Consider the following 12,260-nt stretch of genomic DNA (forward strand, 5'->3'; position numbering starts at 1 on the left):
AGGAGGTTGAGCTGCAGAGAGCTGTGATCACACCACTCCACTCCAGCCTGAGCAACAGAACAAGACCCTGTTTTTCTTTCTTTCTTTTTTTTTTTTTGAGACGGAGTCTGGCTCTGTCACCCAGGCTGGAGTGCAGTGGCGCAATCTTGGCTCACTGCAACCTCCGCCTCCTGGGTTCAAGCGATTCTCTGCCTCAGCCTCCCAAGTAGCTGGAATCACAGGCGCCTGCCACCATGCCCGGCTAATTTTCGTATTTCTAGTAGACACGGGGTTTCACCATCTTGGCCAGGCTGGTCCTCTCCTGACTTCGTGATCCATCCGCCTCGGCCTCCCAAAGTGCTGGGATTACAGGCGTGAACCACCATGCCCGTAACCTTTTATTTCATGTGACCAAGTAACACCCGTGTGCCAGAATCAAGGATGAGTCTCATGTTCTCAGAGCAGAGGCACAGAAGGCTGCCTGGAAGACGGAAAGGTAAAGACCTCAGCTATAACTCTACACTTGCGTGTGTTCCACCCACAAGTCGTCACCAGAGGAGTTCCGACAAGCCTGTAACTCTCATCCCAAAGTGTTCCCTCGTTGGACCAGAAGCTGGAAGGGCACTTGGCAGAGCCTGCCTGGCCCTGGCCACCTCCCAGGTGTCCGCAAAATCAGAACTTCCTTCTCTCATCTAAGAGCAGAGGGAAGCCACTCTTGGGGGGATCCCTGGGTTCCAGATGGGACATTTCCCCAGCACCCGTCGTACCACATAAAGGAGTGGTTTAGGCTGCCGGGGGCCCAAGCACTGGCACCTAACCCCAGGGCCCCTCCTCAGATAGGAATTCTGCACGTCCAGGCGCTGGGCTCACGTTCCGGGTGCGAGAGAGATAAGGGGGGCGTCTTGAGGCTCCATGTGGGTCTGGCCAACAACTCTGGCCTTGACCTTGGCCCCGTCGCCGAGGGCAGGGGTCACACCGCTGGGTTCCCATGGCCGTCCCCTCCCCCCTGGCTTCGGCCAACTCTGAGCCTGCTGGGGCTGGCAAGAAGGGAAAGGGCTCTCGACGGAGTCTAATTACGGTGAGGAGGCGGCACCCCGCTGCCAGCAGGAGGCTAGGAGGTAATTAAGCACAAGAGGAATCCTAATAAAGCACCATCAGTGAGGAAGGCATTCCGAAGGGACGCCCAAGCCGACCGTGAAAAGCGAAGAGGCCGAGGCTGCACCGCCGTGGAGAGCAGGGATCGACTGTCGCTTTGGGAACGAGGTTCCAGGAATGCGCATGCGCAAAAGCCACGCGCGCGAACACGGCTTCGCCTCGCTAAGCATGCGCGCCGCTTTCCCCGCCCACCGTCCTCAGAAGAATGGTGTTTCCTCGCAGCGCCTCTCTCAGGAGCGATCGTGAATTGGCGCATGCGCACTACGGTGGTGGCGGCGACGAAGGCGGGGGTTGCACGTTGCCTGCCTCGAGCTCTAGGTGGCGTCATCCTTCGGGCTGAGCCGAAGCACGCACGCGCGGAGGTTCGCACGCGGAGAGGGGCGGGTGCTCGCCGCGGGCATGCGCGGTGCAGGGCGAGACGGCGGCTCGACGGGGTCATCCGGGCGCAGGCGCAGTGCGGTGTTTGTCTGCCGGACTGACGGGCGGCCGGGCGGTGCGCGGCGGCGGTGGCGGCGGGGAAGATGGCGGCGTCCTCCCTGGAGCAGAAGCTGTCCCGCCTGGAAGCAAAGCTGAAGCAGGAGAACCGGGAGGCCCGGCGGAGGATCGACCTCAACCTGGATATCAGCCCCCAGCGGCCCAGGCCCAGTAAGCACGGCGGCGTGGGGGAGGGGGCGGGCGGGCGGGGCGGGGCGCGCGCCGCGGGAGGCCCCGCCCCCGTCACAAGGCCCCGCCCCCGCTTCCGGGGCGCTCGCGCTCCTCTCCGCCCTCCCGCTGCGGGCTCGCGGGGCGAGGGTCACGGTGACCCGGGGGGCGTGGAGCCGGCGAGCTCCGGGGGGTTCGCACCCTCAGGGCCTGGGAGCCCAGTTCCCGGACCCAGGCGAGGCCCCCAGCTAATGACCCGCCCCCATCGCCGTGATCCTCTGGGTCGGGCTTCCCCGACTCCACGCGACAGTGACCACATCCAGGTCGCCCCGAAAACACACACACGTCCCTTTTGACCTGATGCTACCACTCTCGTCATCTCAGGGACTGTCTGGCGCCCCCCTCCCCCGGCCTGGGGGCTTGTCAGCCCCGTGCAGCGACGATCTTCGCACACGCGCACGCCTGGCTCGGGGACACCTGAGGTTACTTGATCACATAGAGCCCCTCCCCATCTTTTCTGACCCGGGGATTCTCCCTCTCGCTCTCCCTGTGACCGTGTCTGGGGTGGGGGGACGGGAGGGGGTCCCTTCTCCCCCTCTTGGCGACAGTGACCATGGCATTGGGCTCAGCAGACCCTCTCCCACATACACCAGGCCCCTCAAATCCCTGTGACCAGTTTCACTGCCACCATCTTGGTGAGCGTGTGGTGTCTGACCTCCAGAAATGCACATCGACCCCCAGCCAGCCCGGTGACTTTGTCACCTGTGTTCAAGTGATGGCTCCCCTTCCCTTCACACCCACACCCACCTGACCTGGGGACACCTGAGGCCAGTGTGACTCTAGGCCTGCTCCCCCCCACCCAGCATACATCCCCCTGCTTTCTGATCAGTCCCACCATCTCGGTACCTACCTCCCTGACACCTTGTCATCCTAGATCAGTACCTCTTGCTCCACACACACCTGGCCTGGGAACACTGACCATATCTAGTGTCCCGGCTTTTTCCCCAAGAGCCTGGTCTCTAAATCCTCTGGCCTGGAGGGAATCAGATTTTCAAACCCTGTGAACACCACCCCCGACCCGTGATCCTTTTTGTGTCTTTCTTGACCCAGTAAAATTCTCTCTTGTCTCCTCTGATGTGACCTTCGTAGTTTATTTAGTTCTCTCTATGGAGTCATTATGGCAGGCGACAAAGGTACCCCCTGTATCTGGGCACCCCACCCATTCCCTCGTCACCCAGCCTGACCTTCACAGCCTGACACTCTCCTGTCCCTCCCTCTCCTGACCTGAGTCAGCGTGGGTTCCTCCTTGGGGAGTCTCTTGGGGGTCCAGAGAAATCATGGAGGTGGGGATTCTGGTGCAGGACACTGCCTGGGACAAGAAACCCAGCCAAGACACGGGTCCCTGCTAGCCCCTGGGGGCCACCCTCCCTGGCCCCTGAGTGGATGAGACAGGGTTGAGTCCAGGATCCCGGGTGCCTTCACGGGTGGCCATTCCCATGCAGAGCTAGGAGGCTGGTGGCAGGCAGGCCCCCGAGGAGTCCCCTCCAGGCGTCTGTGTCTGTGTCAGCTCCATCCCATCCTCCCCACCCTCCCCATCTCTGTCGGTTCCTAGCCATCTCTGCAGTTCGGTGCCTCCCCCTCCTCCTTGTTTATGATTTGATTTCTTTTCTTTTGGACGAATCGGTCGTTTCTGTTGTGATTTATCGTGGTGTTGTTTTTTTTCTTCCTTTTCCCCATCCAGTTATTGTGATCACTCTAAGCCCTGCTCCTGCCCCGTCCCAACGAGCAGGTACCAGCCTTTTTATCATCGCTGCTTGGACATCTGCACCGTTGACCTAACCGCTGCCCCGGCCGCAGAATGGCGTCCCCCAGCCCCCATGCTCTGTGTGTGTCCCCATGTCCCTTCCCCTCACTCTCACTTTCTCTCTCACTCCACTCAAGCAGCGGTCAGCCCAGCCCGGCCTCCTCTGTGTCCTCCCTCCTCCTCCCCCTCCCTTCCTCCCAGTTCCACTTTGGACTCCCTGGAGGAGGAGGTGGGCTCCCCCACTGAATAGGAGTCTGTGGCCTCCGGGTGGGGGGGTGCATGCCCGTGTGTGTGTAACTGAGAGAACGATAAAGTTGGGCCTGGTGGGTGGCCTGTGCCTATGGATCTCTCTCAACAACTAGGTGAACACATAGCACCCCCCCGGGTTCCATACCAGCCCTGGGCGCCAGGGACACAGCAGTGAATAGAACAGATGGAGCCCCTCTCCTCTGTAGCGGGGGGCTGCAATAGGGGGGCCCACTGGACAAGGAGCACATTCCCACCAGAGAGAACATTCTAGCTGGGTGAGCGGCCCTGCAGGGGGCCAGCCTGGGGGAACCTCTGGAGATGGTGGGAATTGAACAAAGCCTCTGGGGAGGCCAGGCACGGTGGCTCACACCTGTAATCCCAACACTCGGGGAGGTTGAGGCAGGAGGGTCACCTGAGCCCGGGAGGTTGAGGCTACAGGGAGCCATGATCACACCACTGCACCCCAGCCTGGGTGACAGCGAGATCCTGTCTCAAAAATTTAAAAACTGGGCCAGGTGCAGTGGCTCATACCTGTAATTTCAGTACTTTGGGAGGCCAAGGAGGGCGGATCACTTGAGGTCAGGAGTTCAAGACCAGCCTTGGCCAACATGGTGAAACCCTGTCTGCATTAAAAATACTAGAGATTAGGCCAGGCACAGTGACTCATGCCTGTAATTCCAGCACTTTGGGAGACCGAGGCGGGTGGCTCACCTGAGGTCGGGAGTTCGAGACCAGCCTGACCAACATAGAGAAACCCCGTCTCCACTAAAAATACAAAATTAGCCAGGCATGGTGGCACATGCCTGTAATCCCAGCTACTCGGGAGGCTGTAATCCTAGCTACTCGGGAGGCTGAGGCAGGAGAACCGCTTGAACCCGGGAGGCGGAGGTTGCAGTGAGCTGAGATCGCACCATTGCACTTCAGCCTGGGCAACAAGAGCAAAACTCCATCTCAAAAAAAAAAAAACAGAAAAGATTAGGTGGAGGTTGCAGTGAGCTGAGATCGCGCCACTGCATTCCAGCCTGGGCAACAGAGCAAGACTCCGTCTCAAAAAAAAAAAAAAAAATTTAAAAAGCGTCTTGAAGGAGTTGGGGGGGAGAGAAGACAGGGCCGCCAGGGCTCTGAGCACAGCGCCAGCCTGTGTTGGGCATGCAGGCTGTGCCCCACGCCTGTGTTGGGAGAGAGAGTAGGTGGGGTGCCTGGCCCTGTGAGTGGTTGTGAGTATGTGTGTCCAAGGGCAAGGGGGACTCTGTCCCGGCTGCATGGGTGTTGGGTCCACGGCACGTCCCGGGTGTGTGTTGTGCGTGCGTGCACTTGCACGGCGTGTGCGTGCATGTTGACATGGCAGCCGGCTCACCTGTGGCTCCTGTCGGCACACACATGCCCTCCAGCCGCTCGCTCGCTCTCATCCGTTCTCTTTCTCATCCTCACCCTCTTGTTCTCACTCCACCCTCCTGAGCTGCCATGTGGCCATCACCACCTCTGTGGCCTCTGTTCTCAGGGCCTTTGTGTACCTCCTTCCCCGAGTGCCTACCTGAGCCCTCCCTTCCATCCCCCCATGCTCCAGTCTGTGGTCCAGCAGCCTCCTCCCCAGGCTCTGGGGCCACCCTCAGAAGGCCTGGTGGGCTCTGTCAGGGAGGGGGCCCACAGGACTCCTCAAAGGCTGTGGTCCTCACCCCCTGAGTGCAGGGTGTGAGCGGGACTCGGATACTCTCTGAGGGCGGGAACTAGGCAGTGTCTCAAGAGATGCCAGGTGCACAGGGGTTGGGGGCTGGGTGGGGGGGAGCACAGGCCCTCGGGAGCCAGAAGGGGATTGGGGCTGTGGCTCGGGCCATGGACAGAGCAGAGGCGCAGGGACCTGAAGAAGCAGAGGGAGAAGCCTGGCCAACATAGCGAGACCCCATCTCTACTAAAAAGACAAAAATTACCTGGGTGTGGTGGCGTGTACATATAATCCCAGCTACTCAGGAGGCTGAGGCAGGAGAATCACTTGAACCTGGGAGGGGGATGTTGCAGTGAGTTGAGATCACGCCACTGCACTCCAGCCTGGGTGACAGAGCGAGAACCTATCTCAAAAAAAAAAAAAAAAAAAACCAGTGGGAGGTGACGTGGTGCTGCAGAGGCGGCAGTGGCCAGGACAGCGGGAGGGGCACGGGAGGTGAGGCTTCTAGGCCAGTCATGAACGCTGGGCCTGGCTGTGTCCCAAGGTCCCCAGAGCCCTTCCCCTGCTCCTGCCTGGTCCTCCAGGAGGGGAGCTAGGGGGCACAGCTCCTGCAGGGGCTGGCAGGACCAGATAGGGGCGATGCTGGGCCTCCTGCATTGGGACTGAGGTCAGCGTCTTCCTGCCCCTCCTACTGGCTGAGATCAGGGTCCCGGGCACACGGGAGGGACGGGGTTTAGCTGCCAGCATGGAGTGGGTTTGTCTGTTCATATTAGTTCCTGGGCACCAGTCACCAGGAGCCTGCGGAACTGTGGGGAGAAAAGGTGGACGAGGCAGGAGGAAGAGAGAGGGAGACGGGCTTGTTCGCTGAGGGCTTTGGAGAGCAGCAGGCCCCAGCTCCTGTGGGAGGGGCACCTTGGTAGGTGTGTGTAGCCGTTGTCAGGGCCTCTAGAATGTGAGGTGTCAGGATTGGCTCCTCTGGAGGCCACGTTAGCATCCTGGCCTCTGTGCCTGCACCCCGTTTCCAGCCCAGCCAGGGAGACCCTAGCTCCTCCGGGAAGCTGCCCTCCTGTCCCAGGCCCCTCTCTGGCCTGTCTCTGCAGCGCCTCCTCTGGGCACCTGGGCCCTAGTCTTGGCTCCTGTCTGTCTGTCTCCTGCCCTCCCACCCCTAATGCCGCCTGCCCACCCCAGGGTGCCTGCTGCCTGCCCGCCGCCTGCCCACCCGCTGTAGCATGCCCGAGCTGCCCGCATGCAGGCTGCTGGATGAGCCAACCCCCGCCTGGCCCAGCATTGGCCCCACCTGGTCCCGCCAGCCCCTGCAGGAGCTGTGCCCCCGAGCTCTCCTCCCAGAGGATGCAGGCCCCCTGAGGTCCTGTCCTGCCCCCATGGGCCCCAGCTCTGCAGGCCAGGCCGGGAGGCCCTCATGTCAGCCCACTGGCCCGAGGGGGGCCCTCCCTGACCCCGGAACAGAAGATAGGGCAAGGCAGCCTGAAGCCTGGGTCTCGTGCCCGCTGCCTCCCCAGTGTGGCCCTGCTCGCTCTTGTCTGGGAGCCAACTTCAGTGCTACCAGCAGAGCCACAGCCTGGGCCAGCCCTGGCAGGCACTCCGCCCTCGCCTATCCATCCTGTGGGCGCTGTGGCCCTGGGCCTGCTTCCTGGGCAGAAGTGGGAGGAAGTGCACACACCTGTCAGGGAGGCCCCCTGGCCGAGGGACACCTCAGGTCCCCATCTCGTTTCTCCGTCAGCATAGAGTTAGGGCTCCCTCTCCCCTGCCAGCTTCCTCCATCTCTTTCCAGGTCAGGGGATGAGACAAGGGACCCTAAGAACAGTCTGGGGTGGGAGGGAGACCCCAGCTCCTCCAGCCCAGCAGGGCAGGAGGCTGTGCCAGCCTAGCTCGGGAAACCCAGGAGGGGAAGGTGAGGGTCCCGACCCCTCCCTGGAGTGCCAGATGTGGAGCTGAGACCAGCTGGGCGCTGACCCCCCTCCCTGCCACTGGTTCTCACCCCCCTAGCCCTGCAGCTCCCGCTGGCCAACGATGGGGGCAGCCGCTCGCCATCCTCAGAGAGCTCCCCGCAGCACCCCACGCCCCCCGCCCGGCCCCGCCACATGCTGGGGCTCCCGTCAACCCTGTTCACACCCCGCAGCATGGAGAGGTGAGCCAGGGGCCCAGCAGGGTTGGGTGGGAAGCAGCATTGAGGGGCCACCATGCCAGCCCTGGGAGGAGGGTGGTTAAACCGGTGGGAACCCCGGTATGGGAGGCTGGGGTGGCCAACCTAAGGTCAGGACCCACCTCCACCGGCACCTGCTCCATGTCCCCAGCATTGAGATTGACCAGAAGCTGCAGGAGATCATGAAGCAGACGGGCTACCTGACCATCGGGGGCCAGGTACCACCTTCACTATGGCGGGGAGAGGGAGGAGGCCCAGCCAGGCTGGACCCATCCTGGGGGCGCCAGTGGGGGGCAGGGGGCGGTGGCAGAGGCCCCAGGGACCCTCCAACCCTCCCTCTCCTCCCAGCGCTACCAGGCAGAAATCAACGACCTGGAGAACTTGGGCGAGATGGGCAGCGGCACCTGCGGCCAGGTGTGGAAGATGCGCTTCCGGAAGACCGGCCACGTCATTGCCGTTAAGGTGAGCCTTGGCGGCTACCCCGGCTGCGCCCCACACCCCAGGCCGGTGCTAAGGCTCCCTCCTGTCCCTGCCTGTGCAGCAAATGCGGCGCTCGGGGAACAAGGAGGAGAACAAGCGCATCCTCATGGACCTGGATGTGGTGCTCAAGAGCCACGACTGCCCCTACATCGTGCAGTGCTTTGGGACGTTCATCACCAACGTGAGTCCCCGGCCGCGCCCTGCAGCATCTCCTCCTCCCTCACCCCTGCCCCTTCCTAGGGAGCAGAGCCTCTGGGGGGTGGGCCGGAAGACACAGCTCCCCCGGGTGCCCCCTCTTCCTGCAGACGGACGTCTTCATCGCCATGGAGCTCATGGGCACCTGCGCTGAAAAGCTCAAGAAGCGGATGCAGGGCCCCATCCCCGAGCGCATTCTGGGCAAGATGACAGTGGCGGTGAGTGACCAGGCGGGGTGTGCACTGGGCAAGATGACAGAGGCGGTAAGTGGCCAGGTGGGGCGTGCACCGGGCAGGTGGCCTTGGGTCTGTGCCCCCTGCCACATGCACCCCCCTCCGCGTGCCTGCAGATTGTGAAGGCGCTGTACTACCTGAAGGAGAAGCACGGTGTCATCCACCGCGACGTCAAGCCCTCCAACATCCTGCTGGACGAGCGGGGCCAGATCAAGCTCTGCGACTTCGGCATCAGCGGCCGCCTGGTGGACTCCAAAGCCAAGACGCGGAGCGCCGGCTGCGCCGCCTACATGGCAGTGAGTGGGGGCCCCCCAGCGGGGGAGGGGGTGGGGGCTGGGAGGCCGGCCCCAGCCTTGGAGATACATCTTCTCCTCCTCCCCCTGCAGCCCGAGCGCATTGACCCCCCGGACCCCACCAAGCCGGACTATGACATCCGGGCCGACGTATGGAGCCTGGGCATCTCGTTGGTGAGTTGGGGCCCTGCCCCTGTCCTCCAGCCAGGAGTGAGGGCTTCTGGGGGACTCGGAGGGAGGAGAACATAAACCTGTCCCGGCTGGTCCAGCCCTGCCCGTCTCCCTCCCAGGTGGAGCTGGCAACAGGACAGTTTCCCTACAAGAACTGCAAGACGGACTTTGAGGTCCTCACCAAAGTCCTACAGGAAGAGCCCCCGCTTCTGCCCGGACACATGGGCTTCTCGGGGGACTTCCAGTCCTTCGTCAAAGACTGGTGAGAACCTCCCTCCACTTGGGAGGTCAGGGACAGCCCGCTGCTCTGGGCAGCTGGGGAGGCAACGGCAGGAGGGGAATGGAGGCCGCACCCTGGGATGGGCGGATGCGACTGTGGGTGGGCTCCTGGCTGGCGGCTGCGACAGGAGCTGGAGCTGGTGCCCGGGGAGCCATGAGCTGGGTTTGGACCTAGCCTGAGGGGACAGCCAGCCCTGTGGCATTTGGCAGGGTGGCTGTTGGAGATTGTGAGCACGCTTCTGCAACAAGCACAGCTACAAGTTCAGGAGGGCCATGTTCGATTCTCTTGGGGAGCCCCACCCACCTTTCTGGGGGACCTCAGCCAGCTCTGGCCCCCCAAGCCAGGCCCTTGCCACCTGGCCCCAGGCCAGGAGGCTCTGGGACTCACAGTTGCTCCCCGCTGTCAGCCGGGGTCCTGAGGACATCCACAGCTCCTTCCCCCACACACATCTTGGGGACCCCTGGCCCCTTGGGGAGGGCCTGAGCACAGGGGTGGGGCCGGCATCCCCTCCTCCCTCGCTCTCACATCTGTCTTCCCTTCTCTTGCTCTAGCCTTACTAAAGATCACAGGAAGAGACCAAAGTATAATAAGCTACTTGTGAGTACCTGAGCCCTCCCGGTCCCCGTCCTGTCCCTGCGGAGGCGCCAGGCCAGGAGGGAAGACCCTCTCCTCCTAAGCCCCACCCCCTCGGGCCCACAGGAACACAGCTTCATCAAGCGCTACGAGACGCTGGAGGTGGACGTGGCGTCCTGGTTCAAGGATGTCATGGCGAAGACTGAGTCACCGCGGACTAGCGGCGTCCTGAGCCAGCCCCACCTGCCCTTCTTCAGGTAGCTACTTGGTGGCGGCCAGCCCCACAGGGGGCCAGGGGCATGGCCACAGGCCCCCCTCCCCACTTGGCCACCCAGCTGCCTGCCAGGGGAGACCTGGGACCTGGACGGCCACCGAGGGCTGAGGACAGAGAGTGGGGGGTGCCCACCCACCCCCCGCCCCGGGCCTACCAAGCCCCCGCCCTTCCCACCCCGGGGTCAGCCGGCCGTGTGCGTCCCCCGACAGACACTGTGAACGGAAGACAGCAGGCGGCGAGCAGAGTCGCTGTTCATTCAGCCGCAGCCTCTGGGCCGGGGTGGCCCCCAGGGGCCAAGAGAGAGCCCCGGAGTCCCGCAGCCACCATGCACGCTCCCAGCGTGCTGTGTCCTTCGCCACTCCCACGCGCCCGTTCCTCTTCCGTCGCCCTCTGTCCCCTGCTCTACCTCTCTGTCCTTGTCTGGCTCTCCCGTCACCCTCCCTGCCTCTGTCTCTCTTCTGGCCTGAGCCTGGGCCCAGCCACCTCCTGACGGGTCCCCTGGGTCTGCATAGGTCTCCCATGGCGCAATGAGTCAGTGGCCCCCAGCCAGGCGGTGTGGGCATTGCCACTGCGGCTGGACGGGGCTGCGCTCTTGCGCTCTCTCTCTCTCTCTCTCTCTCTTTGATCTCAGGGGGTCCTTTTTGGAGTTTATTGTATTTTATTGTACTTGGTGGGGTGTTTGGGGTGGAGGCGGAGGAGAGCTTGTTCTCGTGGGGTTGTCGGTACCTTCAGAAACTTTTACCAAAGTCACGATTAGCTGCTTGTGGTGGGGCCCCAACCGCCCTCGGGCACTGGGGAGCTGGGCTGGGGCCGCTGCTCTGGGGTCTCCGGGGGCCACAGCTTGGGGTGAGTTGAAGACCTCAGGGGATGCGGAGGGGTCAGTGGGGCCCTGGCCGCGCAGGATGGCCTTCAGGGAAGGTGGTCTTGGGGCATGGTGCAGAGCAGGTGACCGGAGGGAATCGGTGACGGAGCGGGGCCAAGGGAGGGGTCCGGAGGGAGTCAGGGATGGAGGGCAGAGGGAGTGGATGTGGGGGTTTGAGGACGTGCGACAAGCTCCAGCAGGGGTGGGGGCCGGGCTGAGGGTGGGGGTGCGAGGCAGTCACTCCCATCGTGCCCCTGGCCGTCCCTCCACTCACCCACTCCTGGCCCAGTCCACGTTGAGGTCCAGGACTGGGAAGGACCGGGTGAGTGCACCGGGGACCCAGGCCAGGTGCCCCCCGGAGCCTGCTGGGGTGGCCAGAGCAGGAGGGGGTGTGTTTCCTTTTTGTGGGTGTTGCATGCAAATCAAGTGGACAAGAAAAAATAACAAAACAAAAAACAAGAAAAAAAAAACACAAAACCCCGTAAAATCACAAAGAAAAACCAACACCAAAGGCGCAGAAGCCGGCTGGCCGTGGTGAGGGCAGCGTAGGCGTAGCATCCCTCTCCTCTCACTTAGCCTGTTGACTCTTGTTATTATCATGATATTCACAAAACGCCGCATGTTTAAAAAGTCATAGATGTCATCTTCTCTCTGCCCCCAGGGAGGAAAGCCACCTTCTCTTGCCCCTTGGCCCCTTTGTCAGGGGCCAGGGGTCTGCTGGGTGGGGGTGCCAACAGGCCTGGCCCTTTCCTCCCCTGCATCCAGCCATGGGGGCCTCTGCGATTGCCGGAAGGTTGCATGGCTGGTCCCAGGGCCAGCACAGGCCCGAGGCCGGGCTGCCTGGTTTTATTTTTATTTAACTTTATTTTCTGTTTTATAAGTGTGTGTCCGCCCACCGCCACCCCCTTCAGTGTTAAGTGGGGAGCCCTGGGGGAGTCTCTCCTGCCTCCCAGCCTCTCCCAAGACCTCCCCCCTCGTCACCAGCCATCCCTCTGGACCAGGCAGAGGGCGGACCGGGTTGGCAGGGGCCTGAGGGTGGCTCGGGCCAGCCCACCAGCCAATGGACCCCTCCTCAGGCCGCCAGTGTCGCCCTGCCCCTTTTTAAAACAAAATGCCCTCGTTTGTAAACCCTTAGACGCTTGAGAATAAACCCCTTCCTTTTCTTCCACCGAGTCTGTGGTGTGTCATGGGCCTGGCAGGGCGAGCTGGGAAGGGGGTGGTTGCGGGGGGAGGTCTCTGCATT

The 12,260-nt window shown here is 62.5% G+C and overlaps 1 protein-coding gene across 4 annotated transcripts; it reads left to right on the forward strand.

Annotated features, from left to right (window-relative positions):
* Positions 1–561: 561 nt before the first annotated feature.
* On the forward strand, positions 562–12,185 carry MAP2K7 (mitogen-activated protein kinase kinase 7). 4 transcript variants are annotated; one of them, XM_019015828.3, is made up of 12 exons: positions 562–1,779; positions 3,518–3,565; positions 7,500–7,641; positions 7,808–7,874; positions 8,005–8,118; positions 8,198–8,317; positions 8,442–8,549; positions 8,681–8,860; positions 8,951–9,031; positions 9,127–9,290; positions 9,860–9,905; positions 10,008–12,185. In XM_019015828.3, the coding sequence occupies exons 1-12, from the start codon at positions 1,656–1,658 to the stop codon at positions 10,140–10,142; spliced, it is 1,329 nt and encodes a 442-aa protein (XP_018871373.1). In that variant the 5' UTR covers positions 562–1,655; the 3' UTR covers positions 10,143–12,185. The 4 variants fall into 4 exon arrangements, with proteins under 4 accessions (XP_018871373.1, XP_004059952.1, XP_018871374.1 ...); XM_019015829.4 differs by having other exon boundaries at positions 1,539–1,779; positions 9,148–9,290; XM_004059904.4 differs by lacking the exon at positions 3,518–3,565 and having other exon boundaries at positions 1,533–1,779; positions 9,148–9,290.
* The last annotated feature ends 75 nt before the right edge of the window (positions 12,186–12,260 follow it).

The sequence above is a fragment of the Gorilla gorilla genome, chromosome 20, assembly GCF_029281585.2.
Source record: "Gorilla gorilla gorilla isolate KB3781 chromosome 20, NHGRI_mGorGor1-v2.1_pri, whole genome shotgun sequence".
In the NCBI taxonomy this organism is placed as follows: Eukaryota; Metazoa; Chordata; class Mammalia; order Primates; family Hominidae; genus Gorilla; species Gorilla gorilla.

What these genes read in the sequence shown, in the direction of transcription:
- MAP2K7 (XM_019015828.3), top strand. Translation starts at nt 1,656, where the DNA reads ATGGCGGCGTCCTCCCTGGAGCAGAAGCTGTCCCGCCTGGAAGCAAAG. An exon ending in CCCCCAGCGGCCCAGGCCCA is followed by an intron (nt 1,780 to 3,517) that starts GTAAGCACGGCG and finishes TTCCCCATCCAG; the next exon opens with TTATTGTGATCACTCTAAGC. An exon ending in TTGGGACGTTCATCACCAAC is followed by an intron (nt 8,318 to 8,441) that starts GTGAGTCCCCGG and finishes CTCTTCCTGCAG; the next exon opens with ACGGACGTCTTCATCGCCAT.